General features: G+C 38.5%; 1 protein-coding gene across 5 annotated transcripts in view; it reads left to right on the top strand.

Moving 5' to 3' along the window:
• BNC2 (basonuclin 2) overlaps nt 1–20,625 on the top strand; it is a 459,271-nt gene extending 438,646 nt beyond the window's left edge. For all 5 annotated transcript variants that reach the window (XM_050761635.1, XM_050761636.1, XM_050761637.1 and 2 more), the window contains one exon: nt 10,551–20,625. In XM_050761635.1, the coding sequence (XP_050617592.1) occupies nt 10,551–11,211 (661 nt within the window). In that variant the 3' untranslated portion in view covers nt 11,212–20,625. The remainder of the gene's footprint in view (nt 1–10,550) is intronic.
• The last annotated feature ends 749 nt before the right edge of the window (nt 20,626–21,374 follow it).

The following is a 21,374-nucleotide window of genomic DNA, read 5'->3' on the forward strand; positions in this document are numbered from 1 at the left end:
ACTTCTAAATGTTAAGGAAGAGTTTTTTTTTTTCCCCCTGCTACTCTATTTGGTTTCACAATAGAGCCAGATCAATAAACCTTTTGTACTTATCTCCATTACTTTCCATCAGAAGCAAACACACAAAATAAATCCCCCTCCTGAGTAATTGCTAGTTGTGCCCTCCTCAAGCAAAACTTTGGTAGTAAGATAAACTTCAGTGTCATTCCTGTCCCTGGGGTTCTTTTTAGATACTGGGAGAAGAGCAGTGAGCAAAACGGTCTCCTTGTATCATGGAGAGAGACTCTGTCAAGCCTAAAGTGAGCCTCGGATCTTCCTAATGACCTCCTGCTGGCCCAGCTGGATGCAAGACAAGCTCATTTAAGCCTCTGCTGACCTTTCACTCCTCCACTGCAAGAACCACACCAGTCATTTCCCCCGTCTTCAGAACTGTGTACCAAATAGACCACAAAGCTTCATGGCTGATGAATGATTGCCTTTTCATGATGCAAAGAGATTTTTACAAATTTTTATTGACGGGAGTTAACATTAAGTCTCTTGTGGAATTATAACTTCTGTTGTACATACATAATGCTTCTATATAGCTCTTATTTTTACCTTCCTCATAAAGGAACAATCTACTGTTCTTGCCAGCATTATCTTGAAAATTCAGGCCAAAATATCTGAGCAGAATGCACATATTGATTGCACCAGTGGTATTTTTCATGATGAGACCACTTTGAAAGGGTCTTCCTGATTTCCACGTCCCTCAGAATCTATCTGACCTTCTCACAGACTTTATTGGTATGAATCTTTCTTATATGTAACTATTTATTTGAGAGGCTCATTTTTGTAGCCCATCTTCTGTTTTTAAAAAACATAGGCTGTTTTCTACCCAGAAGAGGCTGGAAAGACCGTACATGTACATTGACACTCACTTGTAGAACTCGGGTAAGTTCAGTTTTGTCTTAGGTGAAAGGCTGCCGCCAACCCTTCTGCTGTCAGTGACCATTCGTGGTTGTGCTAAGAGGAAGGGATACCTTCTTTGCCGAAATTTCATAATGAAGGTTTAGCAACGAAGATTTCTTTGTTCTTTTTTTACAGCCTTCTCAGAAATAATGTGCTTGCCATAAGACTCCCACAAGCTTCAAATAAATGAATGTGGCAGAATTGGAAAGAAGCTTGTCCTTGCCAAAAAATTGCAACGTCATAAAAGAGTAATTTGGTAACTTTGATTCTTGAGTGCCAAGATACACGTGTGAGGGAGAGGCAGGCAAGCTGAGACGAGGAAGAAAGAATACTTTTTAGGAAAGGACAATTTTTCTTCGGTTATTTCACATAAAACTACACTTTTAAAATATACCTAGATTTTATGTCCTAATGCAAGCTGCTTGAATTAAAACAGGAGTTGTAAATTCCTGGTGAAAAGCTGTTATGCCTAAAGTACTAGTGATCCTAGTACTTTGTAGAGTTTATTAGTTCTTTTATTAACTAGGGGGGAAAATGTTACCCACTTCTAGTTTAATTCTTTTTGTTGCTTGCTCTGATTTTGACTTTACCTTAGGAAAGAAAAAAAAGACAAGTGTTTCTAACAGAATATATGTAAGCGGTGCCTCAGTATTGCTATTGCATATATCAATCTGAATTATTACCAGCCTTTCAAAAATTGTGCTAATGTTCTAATCTAAATTCATCCACATAATGTATATGTGTGTTTATACATAAACATCCACATAAATAAGAATATCAAAAGACAGATCATTCTTAATTGCCAGAATAGACATCTACATCTTAGAGAGTGATGTATGAAGTAACTTTATCACATTGATGGGAAATAAGATTTTGTAGGTAAAACAAGACCCATTTGGGCACCAAGAACAACAGAACTGCAGCTGGTAGCCTTGTAGGTCTGATGGCCAGCGGAGGGGAGCCGCTCTAACTCTGCCGCCTTTTTAGTCTGCTCTGTCACTGAGGGGGCACTGGTGGGTCAGTTCGCTCACTCGTAATTGTGTTTTACAGACTTCTAAAGCAATTGGCTCAGTCAGTCCCAATTCAATAAAAGTGGAGAGCAAGAGAGAGAGCACTTTTGTTCTATTTTTTACTTGAAATTATTTCATTCAGCAGTCTGTCTTTTTTATTACCAGGACTTGACATTAGCACTCCAAGCTATATTAGCATCCATTTCAGCAGTTCAGTAATGGTATTAAAAAAACACTTAACTTCAACGGTGAATGGTTGTATGACAGTACCATAAAAAATCCACATTAAAAAAAACTTATGTATTTGTCCCAGCAAATTATTTTTCACTTGTTTAACCACTTCAAAACTATATTCTCATGACGGGTATTCACGAGGACTTTCTTGTTCTCAGCAACAGCTAACAGTGGTGCTCGGTTGATCAGGGAACTGAGGAAAGAGGAAAGGGAAATCCAGTGAAGACAGGGTAGGTAAAGATGCTGTTTACCCTGTAGTTAGATTACCTTCCATTCATCAGTGGAGATGGAATTGGCAACCTCAGAGCACCCAAGGTGAAATTCTTGGATCCTCATGCATGACTGGGATTTGATTTTGAACCCAACACTCTCCAAACTTGGGAGCAAAGCCTAACTACTTTGGCACTGCAGTGTGCTCATAAATGACTACATTAGTTTCTAAATTTTGATTAAACATTCAGTAATTAATCAATGGTAGACACGAAGCAGTTGGCAAGGTCCAGAGCTGCAAAATGTTTAAGACATAAAACATTACGAAGTAATTAGAATATGCTCCTTCAAGAGAAGGATTGCCTTCAATAAAGAGGTAAATGATAGCATCCTGTTTATTGTGGACGTAGGCAGCCAAAGCAATATGATAAACTGCTGGAGATACACATATCAGTAATCATCCACATTATTAGTGTCATTAATCATAATTCCAAAAATATGACAGCAGCAGCCAACTTTTTGACCAATTTTGCTTCTGCCTGTTGGCCATTATAACTTCACTAATAGACTGCAGAGCTCCTATGCGTGGCAGTTTGCATTGAGAATGGAAGGTTAATTATATTTGAGCTGCTGATTTCTTTTCTCCTTGGAAAAGGCTTAGCACTTTGACATTCCCAGGAGCTCCCTGTTGTTAAATCAGTAAAAGTACTTTATTGAAATTTTCTTTGTTGGTCAGGAATGAGATGTTTCAAATGAGATATAAGCACCAGGCTGGAACAGTTGCTAATGCTTCCTGCTTCAAAGTGATCCTTGGACAGCAAGATGAACTCAGTGGTTTCTTTAGATCACTTTGCTCTCTCATTTCTTGGGTAAAAAGTTCAGTGCTGTGTGGTGATACACCAGGAAATCCCACAAGATTAGTGGTAGTCTCAACATGTATCTCTATGACCAGGATGTTGGGAGTGGTTAATAACATAAGAGGGAATAAGTACTTCTTTAATACAAAATCCTGCATTTCAGACTCTGCCTGTGCAGATAAAAGGTAAAAAGAACTTCACAAAAATCATCTATTTCTAAATACTAAAACATTTAGTAGCATACATGCATTGCTGGTTGGTTAAATGAAGTTTTCATTTTTTGGCTGGTAGTTTTGACATTTAATCAAACTTGTAAATTAGATTATGCTCACTCTTCTTATTCAGGTGTCTTTATTAGTTTCATTTTCAACACAGAATTCTAGATAAAGCCATAGCTAAATAATAATATTGATTGTCCTACAAAATACTGTCACCTCCCTTGGGGAACTCATGCATCCTGAATGTTGTATTTTAAGAAGATCATAAATTAACCATTTTAGGCTGGGCGTGGTGGCTCACGCCTGTAATTCCAGCACTTTGGGAGGCTGAGGCAGGCAGATTGCTTGAGACCAGGAGTTCAAGACCAGCATGGCCAACATAGCAAAAACCCTTCTATACTGACCAAAAAAAAAAAAAAAAAAAAAATAGTTGGGTGTGGTGGCACATGCCTGTAAAAATTAGCTCCTATTATTTTGGAAATATATCTTCTAAAATCTTTATATAAGTCAGACTATATAAAACAAGGAATGGAAAGCTTGAGGGTTAATTTGTCCAGGGTAAATACAAAACTCAAAATTAAAGCTCAGATTTATTCTCAGTAAGTCCTTAAAAGATGCCAGGGCTCATGGCTTTGCTTTTTCTTACCCAACAATAGTAGTAAACTGAGCACCATATGAGCTGCCTGATTGAGAACACTTCCAAATGCTGTGAAAACATAATCCTGTTCACAGTGTAACACTCATCTCACATTACAGCGCAACAGGTACCTATTGAATAATCAGCACCCTTGAGAAGCCTCGATGTGTCAGATACAACTCAAAAGTAAAATGGTTAGGGAATGGGGCTGCTGGATATCAATTCTACACTTAACCTGAGCATCCAGCATACACATTTCCCATCTACCAATCTGCCTTCCCAAATGCCATCCCTACATTAACATTTTTTATGCATTCCACAGCAATGACAAATTGTTTTCTAACTGTAGCGCCAGATTTAGTATGCGAAAGACATGTTTGCCTCTGCCAACAAACCAATAATTCTCACTAACGTCTTCAGAGTTACAACATTTATAAAGTTGCAAAGTGGAGTAAACAAACCATCTGTTTGGCTTTTCCATATATGTCATGCTTTCTTATTAGCATATTACGATTCATTTAGTAAACAAATTTGGTGATTTCGTTCACGTCAAAGTTAGATCGGAAGCTTGAAGATGATTAACATTCCTGGGACAAGCACATTAATACATTGCTTCCCCTGCAAAGTTAAATGGCTTCTCAGGAGAATCGCCCCTTGTTGACAAGATGAGACTGTCAATTTTGTTTGCCTGCCACATTAGGGGCCATACGGGGATGGCAGGCTCTGAGAGAGGGGAGTCGTGTAGGCAGCATAATTCACTGTGAATTGAGAAAAGAAGTCTAATTCTGATAAATGGTCGACCCCAATACATCCTACCTGTTATTACAACAGACGTGCCGTATCTGTGCAGTAAATTAGCTAAACCCCTAAAGAGTTTGGTGGGAGCTTATCTTCAAGTGAATAATTTGAATGTAGAGGAAACTGCCTGCGTGACCAGTATGGATGATTTGTTTTATATTGAAAGGGGTTGAAATGACTGAATTTCATACTTTTAATTTGCAAGAATTTGCTTAGATTTTGTTTCTTGCATTTAATATGTACTTCCTTACATTTGGGGCTTTTTGAGTGTTACCCACTAGAATTTCACATTGAATTTTCTTACTGAGCTAGGGGATGGTTTTCACATCTTTTGGACGGAATCTTTAAATAATAACCTGTAGAACAACTACTAATTTTACAGAAAGGTATAGTGTCAAAAGTATCATTTTGTGCACAGAGCCATAAGCATTCATTATTAATAAATGATAATACAAAAATTTTGAGGTAAGTATAATAGATAGTATTGTAGCAATCCAGATAAGAAAAGGACTAATGAGAGGCAGAAGTTTTAATTTTTCATTTCTGTGGATTTGGATAGCAGGTTTACATTTCTACTCAAAAGTATTGTTGACTCAGTAGTCCCAAAATATACTTAACCCTAGCATCTAGACTTACCCAGATTGGATATAAATTTATCTCTCTCTCTCCCCCCTCCCCATATACATGTATGTAGACACATACATACAAACAAATAGGCATGCATATGGCATCTGCTATGTATATATTATTATGATCATTCTGCACAATATCATTTGAGAATTGGGGAATGTGTGTGTGTTGAACAGCAGAGTTGAGCTGGAAAATAAAGGCAAAAACTAATCCAAAGTGGGGCCTCAATTATTTTTCACTTGAGGCATTCTAATTAATTATCAAGTATTTTGTTTCAATTCAGTAAGTTTAGACTAGTTCAAATCTGATTAAGAATTAAGACACTTTGTGCAGCCTATAGCTTGATTCATTATTCAGTCTCTGACTGCCAGTCTTATTTTCTAATTTGGTGATGCAACTTGTTTTTTGTTTTTTGTTTTCTTTTTCGTGTCTTCCCTGTATCTTAAAGTCAAGTTTAAAACCTCAAAACACTTTCTTTAGATAGTGTTTTTGTTTTTAGTTTTAATTTTTATGGACCAGACATCACATTAAATCTAACTTAATGTGATGAGAAAAGAGAAATCCAAGGCAAGACTTGCTTTCTTTCTGAAGGGCATTTGCACTTACTTGACTACATTTGGTGAATTTCATGTCTTCTGTGGTTGCATGGTAAAGTTTCCATCAAAGGAACAGAAAAAGACTGGTAGTCCACTTTAGTCCAGTTAGAGTACTTCCACTCAGCATTTCAAAGAAGAAAGAAGTTTGGTTCTGCAGCACCCTCCCCTCAGTCCAAGGTTTTATAACTTTTTGCTTTTAAAGGTGATCTTGGTCTTTAAGAAGCTTTTGGTAAATTCACAGTATAGAAAGAGTACAGAGGTTTAAAGGAAGCATTTGTAATTCCAAGCATAGCCCAAGTTACAGGGCTTTTTCATACCCTAATTTTGTGGCATTCCCTTATAACACACTAGGGTATTAATAGCGTCAGAATCACCATTTGTAGTGTCGCCACCACCTTTCCTTGGATATTCTGTTACATGAGTCCTACCTTGGGATCATTGTTTTCTTCCCTTCTACAGTGTATTTTGGGAAATACTTCCTGAAGACTCATGCATATTATTGATGGAAGGGAAACCAATGTACTTTTAAGTACCTCCTCTGTACAGAGTATTCTACTTCATGTGCAGGACACATAATATTGAATAAGATTTAGTTATGTTCTTGAAAGTGAACATCTGGGGCTAAGGTTTGGACCACTGCCTTAATGATTACCACTGCACTTCCTAAGACGAAATCCTTATCCCTTCTACCTGTGAACTCATGTTTCTTTCTTGCCTTCCAAATCAAAACAAGTAGAAACCTTTCTGCTGTTCATGTTCTTATAGAATATAAGATGTTCTGATACAGTCTAGATTTTTGTTAATGATAATTCTTCCCTCTTTCCTAGAGATAAATATTCAGAACACTAAATCTGTTTGTAGAAAAACCATCTCTATCACTGGAGAACTCAAAATTGGTTCCTTGTTGGATTCTTTGTTCCAATTGTTGCATACAACTGAGTATGGCTTCCTCTGCCAGGGAGTCCCCCGCCGGTTTCCAGCACTCTCTGGCCTTCCTCCCATTTTAGGGTCTTCTCTCTACATCTGATTATCAGTAGGTGAGAGTTCTTTCTGTGTCTATTCCATCTTCCCTTTCTTTTCACCTCTTCAGTTTTGCTGATCCTGATAAACTTGTAATAGTCCTCAAATTGCTATTAACCCTAGGTCTTTGAATCTCATGAGGACAGTATTTTATGACAGCTAATGGTCTGGATTGACTGATTCAAGAATCCAACAATAGGTCTTTGTTAAAATCAAGTGCTGTCTTTTGTCCATTCTGTGGAGACTGAACCCTAACCTCTTGGGCAGGATCAGTACCCTCTAAAGAATTTTAGTCTGTTTTCCTTCTCGTGCTTTCCTTCCTTCCACCTTAGGAATACTGTGTGAGTTTGTGAGAAAATCTTCAAGCCCACTATCATGAGAGTGAACAGCAGACTTTCCTCAGTCCATCCTTCCCATCTCCACTTCAAGTGTTTTGCATATGGCATTTAGTAGGATTATTAAACAAAAATGAAATAGATTAAGAATTGAACATAAAAGAATCAATTCTTGTGAACTGTGGTCGCATAATGGAAATCGACTACCATGAATGAACCCGTGTACTGAAGTTATGAAGAGCAGAGCTAATGCACTGCCATGAGTTCATCTTTATTATTGCATTACACCTGAATCAATTGATAAAGTAGCTTTTTTTTTTAAAGTGAGGGATGGCACTTAATTGAATAAAAGTCAATGTAATTATATTAGCAGAGGCCAACAGTACTGCTGACAGCGGAAAAGGGACACTGTTGAACAGAGTGCCAGAGCTGGTCTACACATTTCTGCACATCGTTTGGTTGACAGATATTGAGGGCTGGTACATCGTCTAATTAGATTACAGATTTCTACTGCTGTAAGTGAGAAATGAAGAGAAAATCTCTTCCTGGTAACATATTGGTGGAGATGTGTAATTTCACAAGTCATCTTAGGGAAGATGTGTCCATCTGGGTGATCTGTGTGTCCTTTTCTCAATGTTAATTTATTCTTCCTTATTCAGTATGTCTTGATGCAACTGCTGTGTGTCTGGCTGCTATTTTCTCAGCAGTGAACCTAGGAAGTGGTAACTGCAGATGTGTGAGAAGCAACAGAGTTCTAGATTACAGTCATCGCAAAATGTGTGCTCGTGAAATTAAGAAAGGGGAAGGGTGTTAAAAAATAATAAACAGGGATAGGATTTCGTGAGCTGCATATAGTTGGCAGATTGTTTTATCAATAGAATAATAGCGCATAGCGTAACTCTACTTCCACATTCTTGTAATAACTCTGGTGGTGTACCCACATGTCAGAGTAAAGACCTCACAGTAGGCATTTCCTGCACTTTGCTTAGCAACCTGCACTTGGAGTCACCTGCCATCTGACACCAAGGAAACGGGGAATTACTGTGTCAGAGCAGGGACCGTGGGGACAACTTCTGTTTATCATTCACATACCCACACACTGCATGCATCTGTTTAAAACTCATTTGTGGATGATGATGATGCTGTGAATTTGGTTTATTTTAATTTGATTTATGATTTTTGGATTATACAGCTGATCTGAAAATCATCAAGACAGCGTATGGGATGATCGCTTATGACAGAAAATAATTTTGTGATCAGAACGTTTTAAATCCCTATTTTATTGCTTACGTTTTTCAAAACCAGATGTCTAGAATGTGAATTTGTTTTCTCTCTCTCTCTTTCTCTCTCTTTCTCTCTCTCTCTCTGTCTCTTATTCTTGCTTTCTTTTGTGATCGATTTAGCAAAAGATTAGAAAGCTGATCTTATTGTCACAAGGTAAGCTCAGCCTTCCTAAGTGCAGTTGGAGAGGGCTGCTGCCCTCTGCCCCTTAAAACCCAGAGTGCTGTATATTGTCTTGTGTGGAAAGGTGGAGAAGTGTTCCCCACCTTTCTTGTCTCTGAGGCACATACCTCTCAACCATCTCTAGGAAATATCAACCGTGTTTGCCACCAAATGGAATGACGCATTTTGGTCTTCCATACTTTTAAGTATAATCGGGAGGTCTGTTGAACTTTATATCAGCCATTTAGGTCATTTCTCTTATCACAATTACTTCTCCAAGCTGTAGAGCTTCCACCAGTATTGAGAAGCTTTTATTTATCTGTAGATACGTTCGTTTATTTTTTGGAAAGGTAACCTTCAATTTAGGTACTGTTGAACATGTGAGCCTTTGCAGGTGGAGAGAGGTATATGCCCAAGGGCACTTTAAAAATAAGTGGGGGATATAAATACAAAGACAATGTTTCCAGATAGATGATAACATATCAGGCTTTGTAAATCATGATGTCCCTGTGGATTCTCTGGGACAAATCCTGTCTATATATATATATACAAGCAAAGCAGTCAGTGAGTAGAATAAAAGTTTTGCTTGTCTAAGAAGTATGGGTTCCAGTTGTTAAAATAGAGGAACCCTGTGTTATTGTTGTGCTTGATTTTTTTTTTTTTTTTTTTTTTTTTTTTTTTTTTTTGTACTTACTGTGTTTTAATTTTGTACCTCTGGGTTTTTTTTTTTTTTTTTTTTTTTTTTTTTTTTCTGTTGTTGAGTGTGACTTTTTTTAAAAAGGTGGGTGGATTTTATTTTTTAAAAAAGTTTCTGTTTTTCAGTTTTTGTCTTAAATAATTAAATTTTAAAGTAGAATTACTCGATGAAAATATTTTGGACACTAAAATGCACATACTTCTAAAAAGTAAATGTATTTTATTATTAGATTTAACTGGGATTACCAAATCATTCTGACAAAAGGCATTCGTGTTGTTAAAAGACAGTCTGTAACCCTATTTCAAATTGCTTAATCTGTTAAGCTATTGTTTTTCCTTAAAGCTTGAAATGTGGAGGGTAGAGAAGGAAGATTTCATTGTTTTTTGAAGTTATATCTAAATTATCTAGACTACTTTTTAAAAAAATGAATTTTTCCTATACCTCAAAATACAGTGTGTGCTGTATAGAAAAGATGTTTATTTTTTCTTGTTTTTTGTTAAATTTAGACTGTTCCATTTAGACAAGCAGAAAGTTTCTATTCTTTTATCCTATTTAATATATATTATAAAATCTCTGCCATGAAATTCTCTGCAGCTGATGCTGCTACATAGTAAAACTAACAGTAATCATTGAGAAAAAGGTGCATGGGTTTGCATTCATCCTACCATTGACAGATTTTACTCTCTTATAAAAATTATGTTAATGGAAAGTTCCCCTGATTGCACCTCCCACCACCACCACTAAACTCCCAGATCCTGAGGATATAGGGGAATGCTTGCTTTTATAATGGTGTAATTAGCAGTGAATGTGCTTATTTGATACCTAGTGAAAGCTGAATCAATTTTAAAATGCTTTCCTTTTTCTCACCTCTCCCCAACCCCTATCCACCTACCCCCCCTTCCCTCTTGTTTTCCTAGACACAGTGCCAACATAAACCTACATCGTAAACTGTTGACCAAAGAACTCGATGACATGGGCCTGGACTCATCGCAGCCCTCCCTTAGCAAGGACCTCCGCGATGAATTTTTGGTGAAGATCTATGGTGCCCAGCACCCCATGGGGCTCGATGTCAGGGAAGACGCCTCCTCTCCCGCAGGGACTGAAGACTCCCACCTGAACGGGTATGGGAGAGGCATGGCAGAGGACTACATGGTCCTTGACTTGAGCACCACCTCCAGCCTCCAGTCCAGCAGCAGCATCCATTCCTCCAGAGAATCCGACGCAGGCAGTGACGAGGGGATTCTTCTCGATGACATTGACGGGGCGAGTGACAGTGGGGAGTCGGCACACAAGGCCGAGGCCCCCGCCCTCCCTGGCAGCCTAGGGGCTGAAGTTTCAGGATCTCTTATGTTCAGCAGCTTGTCTGGGAGCAATGGTGGGATCATGTGCAACATTTGCCACAAAATGTACAGCAACAAGGGGACCCTGAGAGTGCACTACAAAACCGTGCATTTGCGAGAAATGCACAAGTGCAAAGTCCCAGGTTGCAATATGATGTTTTCCTCTGTACGAAGCCGAAATCGGCACAGTCAGAACCCTAATCTCCACAAAAACATTCCCTTCACTTCAGTAGATTAGTCTCAGAATGGACACTACAAATGCCAGCTCTCACCAGATGGCCTACGTGTTTGAACTGCCATAGTCAGTGTGCGCTTATGTACTTGGGGTGTGTGTGTGTGTGTGCATTAATGTATGCTCTGTGGCTACATACACACACACGTATTTCCTTGAGATAAATAAGATAAACACTAGGTGCTTTTGAATTTTTTTCACTTCCCTTTATAAAAGTTTTGGGAAAGGAGTGGGATCTTTGATTTAAGGGTGAAAACAGAGTACCCCTTTAAACACACACACACACACACACACACACAGTGTGCAACTAGCCCCAGTTTTGACAGAATAATTCTTGGTCTTCCCCAAAGAGACAATTTGTTGTACCCATGACTGTTGCCTGCAAAAATAAAAGGGAAAAAAAAAAAAAAAAAAAAAGAAACAAAAAGGAACTTCTTACAGTTGTCTTTTGTGAACTTTAAGGTTTTGAAAGAATCTTCAATTAAAGCATGGCAGATTCACCTGTAAATATTTAGCCTTGAGGGGCCATTGATGTAAAACAATTGTATTGATGGTTGTTTAACTTTTTTGTTTAATTTTTACAGTTACATCCAGCTGTTAGATATGCAGGAAAAAATAGTTTGCTGGCTAGCTCTATTCATTTATGTTAGCATTAATGCACATTTTTTTTTTAAAAAAAAAACATGGTCTTGTTTTTACTACCTGTTAGATATAGTGGTAAAGAGGTGCTGGCATGCTTTACAGCACAGATCTGATTTTTTAAAATGTCCTGTACTAGTACATAAATCCTGTCATGCACTTTTTTTCATACACTACAAGGGGATGTGTAATAACCATGCTTCTTTTTTATCCTTAAACTATTGCCATACTTCAGTAAGTGTCTTTTTTAAAAAAAAATTCACTTGTATAAAAATGGTCTGGTCAGTATAGGGCACAAATGCCAAACAAAGTATTAGTGTTAACACAAAACTGCCAACTTTGCACAAGTTTCCAGAAAAGAAAATACAATTAGTCACTCAACATAACCACAGGCCAATTTGTCGGCCACCAGAAAACCGCTTTTTAAAAAAACACTTGGTGATTCTTTCAAGTGCCGAATGTTATTAGAATCAACATTGCATCCTTCTTGCTTATACGTTAAGTTACATAAAAGGAAAACAAAATTATGTGGTGTGAAACAGCCAAGGCATTTATTCTTCAGAGGCAGGATAACATTTCAGGATACAAAAGCCCAAATTACTCGCTACGGAACAAAGATGAATACAGTAAAAGAGTTGAACACTCATTTCCAAGGCCCTAACCCTTATCCTTTCAAAAGAAATCCTCTGAACTGGGTCGGTCTCTTGTATGGCTGTCTAATTTGTTGCAAATTCTGCAGTCGTACTATAATTCAGGCCTGTTTGGTAGACAAAATCAAAAGGCATTTAACAGCAGCAGTACTTGGAAGCTTTGAAAACATGTGCTAAACTTGAATTGAGCAACACTCCTTTCTGAAAAGCCAGAAGAAGGGGATTTTAAACTAGGATCTCTCAATGTTTAGTGTTTTGTGTTTCCCCACACGATTTGTCAGAGAGAAATGAAAGCAAGCCTGAAACCAAGCAATTGAGAGTGAGAAAGAGGGGAGAGACTATTCTCCAAACCTTTTTTGTTTTGTTTTGTTTCCGATGTTTACACATGTTGCCTGAGCTGGTTAACCACATCGGCAGCCTCAGCTACCACAACATACTGACTAATGATGATATTTACTCAAGTTCAGTCTGCAGCCAAAACCATTAGGGTGTGCATTGCAGACTGGTTTGTTGTCTTTTTTTTTTTTCTTTTTTTTTTTTTTTTTTTTTTTTTTTCCTTTTTTTTTTTTAAGTGGAGAGGAAAGGAAGAGATAAACAAGGAATATTTTGTCAAACAGTACACAATAATTTAAAGAGAATGTATTTCTTTTTTGCATTTAATGGCCTCAGACATTTCTCTCATCAGTCTAAAGTTAGAAATACCCCTTTGTTTTAACTTTTATGTCGTTTCCATTTTTCATGTTTTTGTAATTATTTTTTCTATGTTCACATCAGCATTCACTTCCGTTAAATTTGCCAAAGGAAACTGTTAATATGTTTCTGTTGTTATTGTTATTCCTGTAGGATTTATTGTACCTCACAGTATTTATTGTTTCCCAAAATAAGCATCATTAGTTGGGGATTCAGTATTTTTATTTGTGAAAATTTCAGAAACAATAGATTCTTAAAGATAGGCTAGTTATGTCTAGGAGCTTTATCTTTTCACCTCTTTTGGAGGATGCTATGGGGTTCATTTTAATTCTTCATTTGTTCTACAGGGAGGAAAGACCAAAAGTATTTGCCGTACAAAAGAAACTATATCCAAACACTATGTTAAATGACAAGTGTTTATGGTAAAAAGTTGAGGAAATTAGTAATAACCGTTTTTGTTTTCTTGTACCTTTGAATTCCCCAAAGTCTTAATTGCTTTATTTTGGTGTTGTGTTAAACTGAATAGACAGAGATGTTTCCTTTGTTTTATACCATAGAAGACTCTGTACAGTATGTTTGTGAAAGATTGAACTAGAATAATGAAAGTTTGTTTGCAAACATTTTGGTCCTCTCAGCGTTCTCTGTATTGTGCTGTTGCCCCATTACCAAATGATTAGATTCCAAAAGGGTGGGAAAATATTTTTAATATCCCAACAAAACATAGAAACTCTGGCTTTTGCAGTGTGCTTAGATTACATGTAGTTTTATGAAAATAAATACACACTTTTATTTCAGCAACTTTGAAAAGTTACATTCAGTTGAGTTAGTAGAACCTATCTTGTACAACAGCAATGTTTAGTCTGTTTAATTTAATGTCAAATAAAAGGTCAGATAGCCCTCGTGAGTGAATTACATAGCTATCAGCAGGTCACATCAGCAAATGAACCAGGCTTAGAACAAATGTTTGTTACTTGCTGCGAACCAAGCTAATGTGTATAGCCAGTTAGAAAAAGTCCAGAAGTAATGAGATTCTAGAAGTAGAGTTTCCCTTGCTTGGAAACATGGATGTGTTCACCTGTTTTTTGTCAGAGAAATGGCAATAAGTCCTGGACAGCTGACACTTTTTAAGTATCTCCCCTATTTGCTACTACTTTTGTGCCTCAAGTGCCCAGTCGTTACGGTGGCCTTCTAAATGAGTAAATAACATTTTCCAATATAAAGCATATTTGCTTAAAAGGGATGGGGGAGTGGATGGATGTAGTACATGCAATGGAAAATCATAAAATGTACAATTCTTCTGTTCCCAAAGTATTGCTTGTTCTTGAGTGTGTGCCTGAGTGTCGTGTTTTGACTTAACTAGAATTCTAGTTAAGATGGTGATCCCACGGCTTATTTGTAAACAGGAAGGATAAAGAGATGAGCATTTTAGTCATTGAGCTCTTCATCTTGCCCATTCCTACTCATTTATTTTTTCATTTTTTTGTTGTTAAACAGCTTCTCTCAAGCCACATCCATTCTACGCTGGCCGAAAATTAATAGGGATTTAGATGTTTATCCAACAAGCTTTTTCCCATGTGATTGGTTTTAGCCAGAGTTTATCACAGGTACAAAATTAGGCGCTGTGACTGTGCATGCTCTCTAGCTGATGTTGAAACTTACTGTCTTGATCATTTAAAACTATGTTTTTGTAAATATCAGGTTTAGTCCGCTTTCGGGAATATCTGCATGCTATGGAAACAAAGAAAAAGGATAGATAATAAGTAATCTGGTTTAAAAGTGTGATAAAAATCCTTGGCATTCTTTGTTCTGGTATTAATTGTATTTAAATAAGTCAACCCAGTGTAACTCATTCCAAATCTTAGTCCAGCTGCCCTGTTCAGCCTGATGCCTTTTAAAGTTTTAAAGGTGTTAACGTTTTCCTTTTCAACATGGCAAACATGTTTTAAAACCTTTTTGGCACAATGGTGCCACTGTCCTCATAGTGTTACTTGTTTGGTCACGAATTTTCAGGCCCTTTCAGTAAGAGGAGAAAGGCATTTACCTGGTTAATGGCCCCATTAGTATACATTGCTCTAAGGAAGAAAAAAAAAAATCTTTGAATATATCAAGAATGGGCTGTTCCAGAGGCATTCCCCTCATTTTACTCAGGAGAAACTATGCACTAGGTTCCCACTACATACAATGTGACCTTTTTTTACCCTTTCTCTGTACACACCCCAGATGTGTGCCAAGCAAATGAGAATGAGGGCTGTTGACAATTAAAACATAAAGAAGCTAGTCACCAGATTGAGATGGACATGCTGCTAACTGCTGACAGCTTGACCTGAGCAGTCCTAACTTGTATCTGGTCTGTTAGCATTGGGTTAGATTGACTAACACAGTAAATAAAATTCAACCGTCATAAGACACGCTACATCTGCTATCATCAAGAAATAAATCATCCAGAAGAAACTTTCTTTCATCCTGTGGTCACACCCTTTTCTTAAGAGCTTCTTTTTTAAAATTATGACAGACGAATTTCATTCTTTAAAATCACTTATCTTCTTCCACACTTGAAATATTTAAATTAGGTGGTTTTGCTTTTCCCTCTCATTGTTTATTTTTTTGGGATGGATCTAAGATGGGAAATAAAAGATACCAAAAAGACTGGAGGGATCACGGTGTTTTCATCACAACTAAGTAGAGGGTCGGTTCCTGCCCTGGTTTGGGAGTAGCTAGAAAAGGAAATCAGGAATGCACTGGAAGTGTTGGCTTGAGGGAAGAGACTGGCATAGCTCTGCCTTGCAGTGGGTGAGAGCATATTGATGCTAGTGACCTGCAGAGTTCCCATGACCAGGTGAGTCGGCTCTGAGGAAGGGGTTAGGAAAGCAAGAACAGCTGCATGGAATAGCTGAAGTTCCTTTGGGGTCAGGAAGAGCCAACAGTTGTGGGGTTTTGGTTGCTTTTGCTTTGTTTTTGAGTGGGAAGTCTTGCTGGAATCCCCTGAGAACCGAAAGATGCCAGGGGTCAGCGAGGCTATAGAAAAGGCCAGTGGTAACACCTCACTTTCATCCTAATGGAGGAGTAGGTGCGAATGGCACCAGCGTGGATCATTCCTTTCTTGATCATCACTCGTGCTTGCCACTGTAGCAACACAACAAAGCCATGATTGTAATTAATACTAGGCTAAAGACCTTGGTCAAAATGGGAGCTCATTTACTGTTCTATGAGATAAACAAGTAACTTCTCTTTTCATATTTTCCCTCAGAGATAAACCACGTGTGGTAGTCTTGCTTGCGCTAGTACTAAGGTCATGTTTGATCTGTCCCAGACGGTCGCATATTTCCTGTGGCTGGAGTGTTGCTCACCATAAATGGTCATTTTCAAACAGTACTATGTAAATGCAGCTGTACAACTGACCAGTGAGTTATCTCTCATCACTGTTGCCCACATACCCGTCCTTCCTTGTGTCATCATCCTCATCCTTCCCACATCTTGCGCAAAATGATTTTCTGTGGTCATTCGGCAATAACTGTATGTCACATACTGTCTTTTTGGCATTTGTTGAAAAATCCAAATGCTTAATAACAGAAGGTTTAAAAAAAACCAAGCATTTTTACATGTACACTGAATTGGATCAGCATTATTGTTCATTATAATGCTATATATATTTTTGGAGCAGCATACTATAGTTGTCATAAAACTATCTTTATTCTTCTCCTCTAAAGTGTTGTAAATTCATTTGACCTTTACTGCAGGAAAAAAAAATATCTTTTTTATATGGGGTATGAAGACAAGGCTCAGTTTGTAACAAATAGTGGACCATTACAAAAGAGGAAAGAAAAAAGCCAGGGCTGAGCAGCAAGAAGCTTCAGTTCAATTTCACCTCATATCTTTCTAATAACGTACTTGTCACTTTATTACCTTCCAGTAATGTGAACGCTGCTGACAAGACTGTCACACTAACAGCAGACAACACCCTCTCTGCTTCAGCCCAGCTCTCCTGGCTACTTATTGCCCTGGCCCTGAAGGGACACAAACTAATAGTGTGCTTTCCAGTTCAGCACTTGGCCATCAAATATAAAAGGATGCGTAATTGCCTGTTTATCCCCTTGTGAAGGAGAAATTGACTACAAGGGCTAGGCTTTCCCATCGAGTTCCCTGATGTACACACACATCCACAATCAGTCAGTCTCTCTCTCTCTCTCTCCCTCTCTCCCTCTCTCTCCTCTCTTCTTCCCTGTTGTACTCCCCTCCTAACACACAAGCACATACACACACCTACTGTGTCTTTGGGAAGCCCAAGGCTGCCTCTCGGTGCCCTCTCCAGCTATTAAGTGGACAGTAACAAGATGACTTCTTAAATAAAGGGTCAGTAGAGAGACGCTGTCTGTGACAGCATCCTTTGCTTCTTTGAAAACTTAAGTATTGCAGTTCCATTTTGAGAGTAATGGATGTGGCCCTATAATTAGAGCAAATTTTCCTGCAAGTCAGTGGCATAAGTAAGATTATATTGCCCCCTAATTTGTAGGGAAAAGATTCAAATATTTTTCTTCCCCTTCAAAAAGTACATGTTGTAAACTGGTTATACACAGTGGTAATTTTTTTTTCTTGTCCTTGGCATCAAACCATGGATCTAGATGTACAAATGTATCTTTCAGTGACCCCTCCAAATCCATAGTGTAACATGATAGATTAACTTTTATTTTGTCCAACTGGACTGACAATCTAAAAAAGATGGCACCAGGCTTTTGACTTTAATCATTAAAACAAGGACCACCCTATGGGTAAAAGGTAAATTCTCCACTTCGAAGAACTTTGGTAAGTAGAAGTACAGGGAGCTTTAGAAAACCAAGTGATGGGGACCAAAGGTACAAAGGAAGAATACATGAAAATGTTATATTCCAAAATGCCTTGAGCCCAGACAATGTGTCAGGATTGGCTGCTATTTTTGTATATTGAAATACTCAAATGATGGTTGGAAAGTGACTAGATAGTGACTAAATGAAGTGCAAGATCTATCGAGCGTCTTCTTTCTGGAACTAGGGGATGCCATGCTTCCTTCCAACCTTCCCACAGCACGTCTCAGAGAAGATAGTTGGCCCCATTACAAACAGTCACATTTCAATAAGATACTAGTCAGCCAGGTAAGACACATCAGCTATCGGTATCATCTTCCATGTGAACTTTAGCAAGGAGAGAAAAGCAGCAGATTTAGAGATAGACAATGTAACAGGTCTATGTTGACAAATCTGCGCTAAATAATTTCATGAACCAGTCTGAGGACTGGAAAGAAAAGCACTTTGAGCAAGTACTCTTGGGTTAGAGCAAAGGCAGTTAGTTGACATGATACTTAAGTTCCTCAGTATGTATATATTACAATCGTTTATCGGACATCTTAATAGAATCTTAATTGAAAACCCAGTTGCCAAAATTGCACAAGTTCTGCTCGCCGATATTAGCTTTCTCCCCTTAACTCGAAAATAACAGGGATGCTTAAGGACATTTGTAATAGTTTTTTTAATGCTTTGTTTCACTTTTTTAAAAAAAGAATCTTTGAAGGGAAGGAAGAGCAGAAAGAGGTATTTTAAGAAAAATGGAGAGAAATAGATAGTATTAAAAGTATATTTCTTGAAAAGAGAGTATCTAAGTGCTATACCAAGATTTTATAAGGCTTCCTGTTGCCAAATGTGATGTTGAGATAATGCACAGCTAAGATGGCAAATCCATCAATTATTAACTGGCTCTGCCCACTTCTGTCATGGAATGCAAGGATTGAGAGGTGACTCTGGGGAGACCCTGGGTGTGTGAGAGAGCTCCATTCATCTGGCCCTGGATATGGTTCTCAAAAAAAGGGAGAAAGCTCCAGTCCCTGCAAGGTGAACTGACCCGGCACTGTTTGAGTGGGAGCCTCACTGCCTGCCTTTTCCATGCTAGGAGACAAAGCATCCCCTACCCCGTCTGTGAATCAGTGCTGTGGCCACTGTGAGAAGCATTGATTCATGAGGTATGATGCTCTTGAACTCCCAGACAATGTGCTGAGTTAATAGGTTCACTTGAGCTGTATCAACCAAGGCTGACTTTTTATTTTTTTAATCTAGTAGCCAATCTGGAGTGTTTTTGCATGTTTTTGTACAGAGTAATCCATCCCTCTCATTGTGTATCTTAATCTCCTCTGACTTTTCCATTGTCTTTCTCAATCCCACCCTTTGCTCTTTGGATCTCACCAACCCCCTTAAAATTAAAAAATCGTGTTTGAACAAGAAGGTAGAACACGCCTTCCTCATCCTGGTTTTAATCGCTTTCGCTTTGGAAATATGTGTTCTGCCCTGTCCAGGGTTTACATAACGTGAATTAAGTGAATGAGATGTTCTAGTGTTATATCTTAACCTGATGAGACTAAGATTTCTAGTATATGGTGCTTTCGCTTTCCTGTGCAAACTTTGGTTCAGCTTCTCTGCAGAGAATCTTACCATTTTCCTGCCAGTGCCAGTATAAAGAATGCAGGAGAGCTAAACATGGGTACATGAAGGTCAGAGGGGTGAGGACGGTCGAGAAGTGGGGAGAAGACTTGGGCTTGAGACGACCTGGGCTTTTCGTGTGTAGCCCACTCAGCAGTATGAGGATGACTGACACACCAGTGCGTGATTTCCAAGTGAGGCAAATGCCCATTTCCCCACTCCCCTCACACCCTGCCTGGCTTCTTCCATGAAGTCCTTGCTGCTTTTCTGTCTCCCCAAAGGTAAGGGGAAGGGGCAGGTTGGGGATCTGGGAAAGCAAGTTCTCTGTTCTCTCCTGCTGGTGATGGAATAGGCCTTTTAGAACTATCAAGATCCCTCACACAGCTGGGAGAACACATACCTTTCTTACTCGCTCCAGACCCATTGGTGTGTCTCCAGTAACAAAAGTATTAGACTCAGCCTGCATATTTGACAGCAAAAGTGGCCAAAGGGAATTGAAATATCTTGAAGAAAAGGAATTTTCACCAAGATATGTCCTCTCCCTCTCCCAGAGTTTAGCTGTTTATTCCTTTTTGTCTGTTTCTATTGTTCTCATCTGCATAAAACCAGTCTCTTCCAATAAGCCTGCCACAGAATCAAAGTCTGTACTACAAACGGTAACTGCATCAAGGGATGGGACCGTGTGCATCGCCCTGATCTAATCATTGGGACGTTGGTAGCTTCCTAAATACTGTATGTACCTTGAACAAGGGTTTTATTTTTTTTTGGTTCTGTTTTGCTTTTTGTTTTTATTGGTAGTCTAAGGTAATTAAATTTTTTAATTTGCTATTACTTTGGTTGTATTTTCTGTACTATAACTGCCTACAGTATGTCTTTTGCATAAAATGCATAAGGGTTTGGGGATGTAAATGGAATTTTATTCATATTTTGTCCAAATACCTCTTGTAATTTGTATCAAAATTCTTGTACAATTTTTATATTAAAGATTTATCAGTCACTGATCTCTTCTTACCTTTTTGATTTCAAGAAACCTCCACACACTCCAGTAGCTCTTTGCAAAATACACCTAACAGCCCTTAAGCTCACAGTGTAATTCACCTTATTTAAGCACACTTGTTGGTGAACTCAGAGCCAAGCTCCTATTTGGACTGAACCACTATATTATTTAATAGATTTCTCAGGAAGACCAAGCTCATCTTTGGCTCAGATGGCGAAGCTGGGTCAGAGCTGCAGAGGTCCTGGCCACTCCCAATGGAGCACAGCAGACACTGCCCTCCGTCTTGCTCCCCATAGCTATCCCTTCAGGGATGCCTTTTCTGTGACTTTCCAGAAGTCCTTTTCCCAAAGCCTTTGCCCCTGCTCTTTTGAGGAAAAGAAGACTAAAGGAAGAACTTAGGTGTCTTTGCACCTGAGCTTTTCAAAAATAAATTTTCTTCCCAACCCTTTCAAATTGGTGGACAGCAGCCACCAGGATAATGACTTCATATTTTTTCAGACTGAATGCTTGTCTTTCAGTTTATAGTCTCTTGGCAGCAGCTTTCCACAAATTGTCCTTGTTATAATCTAGACATAAAACTGGCAGATGGAAAGATGTCATAATCAACCACATTTCCTCCTCCTGTCGTCCTGCACGGGGACTATGGGATGAAGCATAGAGAAGGTGCGTTTTGGGAGCTAAACCTTGGGCACACTCAGGCGTAAAGATGGGAACAGTAAACACTGAGGAGAGGAGGAGGGGCGCGAGGACTGA

The sequence above is a fragment of the Macaca thibetana genome, chromosome 15 (genome assembly GCF_024542745.1).
Source record: "Macaca thibetana thibetana isolate TM-01 chromosome 15, ASM2454274v1, whole genome shotgun sequence".
NCBI lineage: Eukaryota > Metazoa > Chordata > Mammalia > Primates > Cercopithecidae > Macaca > Macaca thibetana.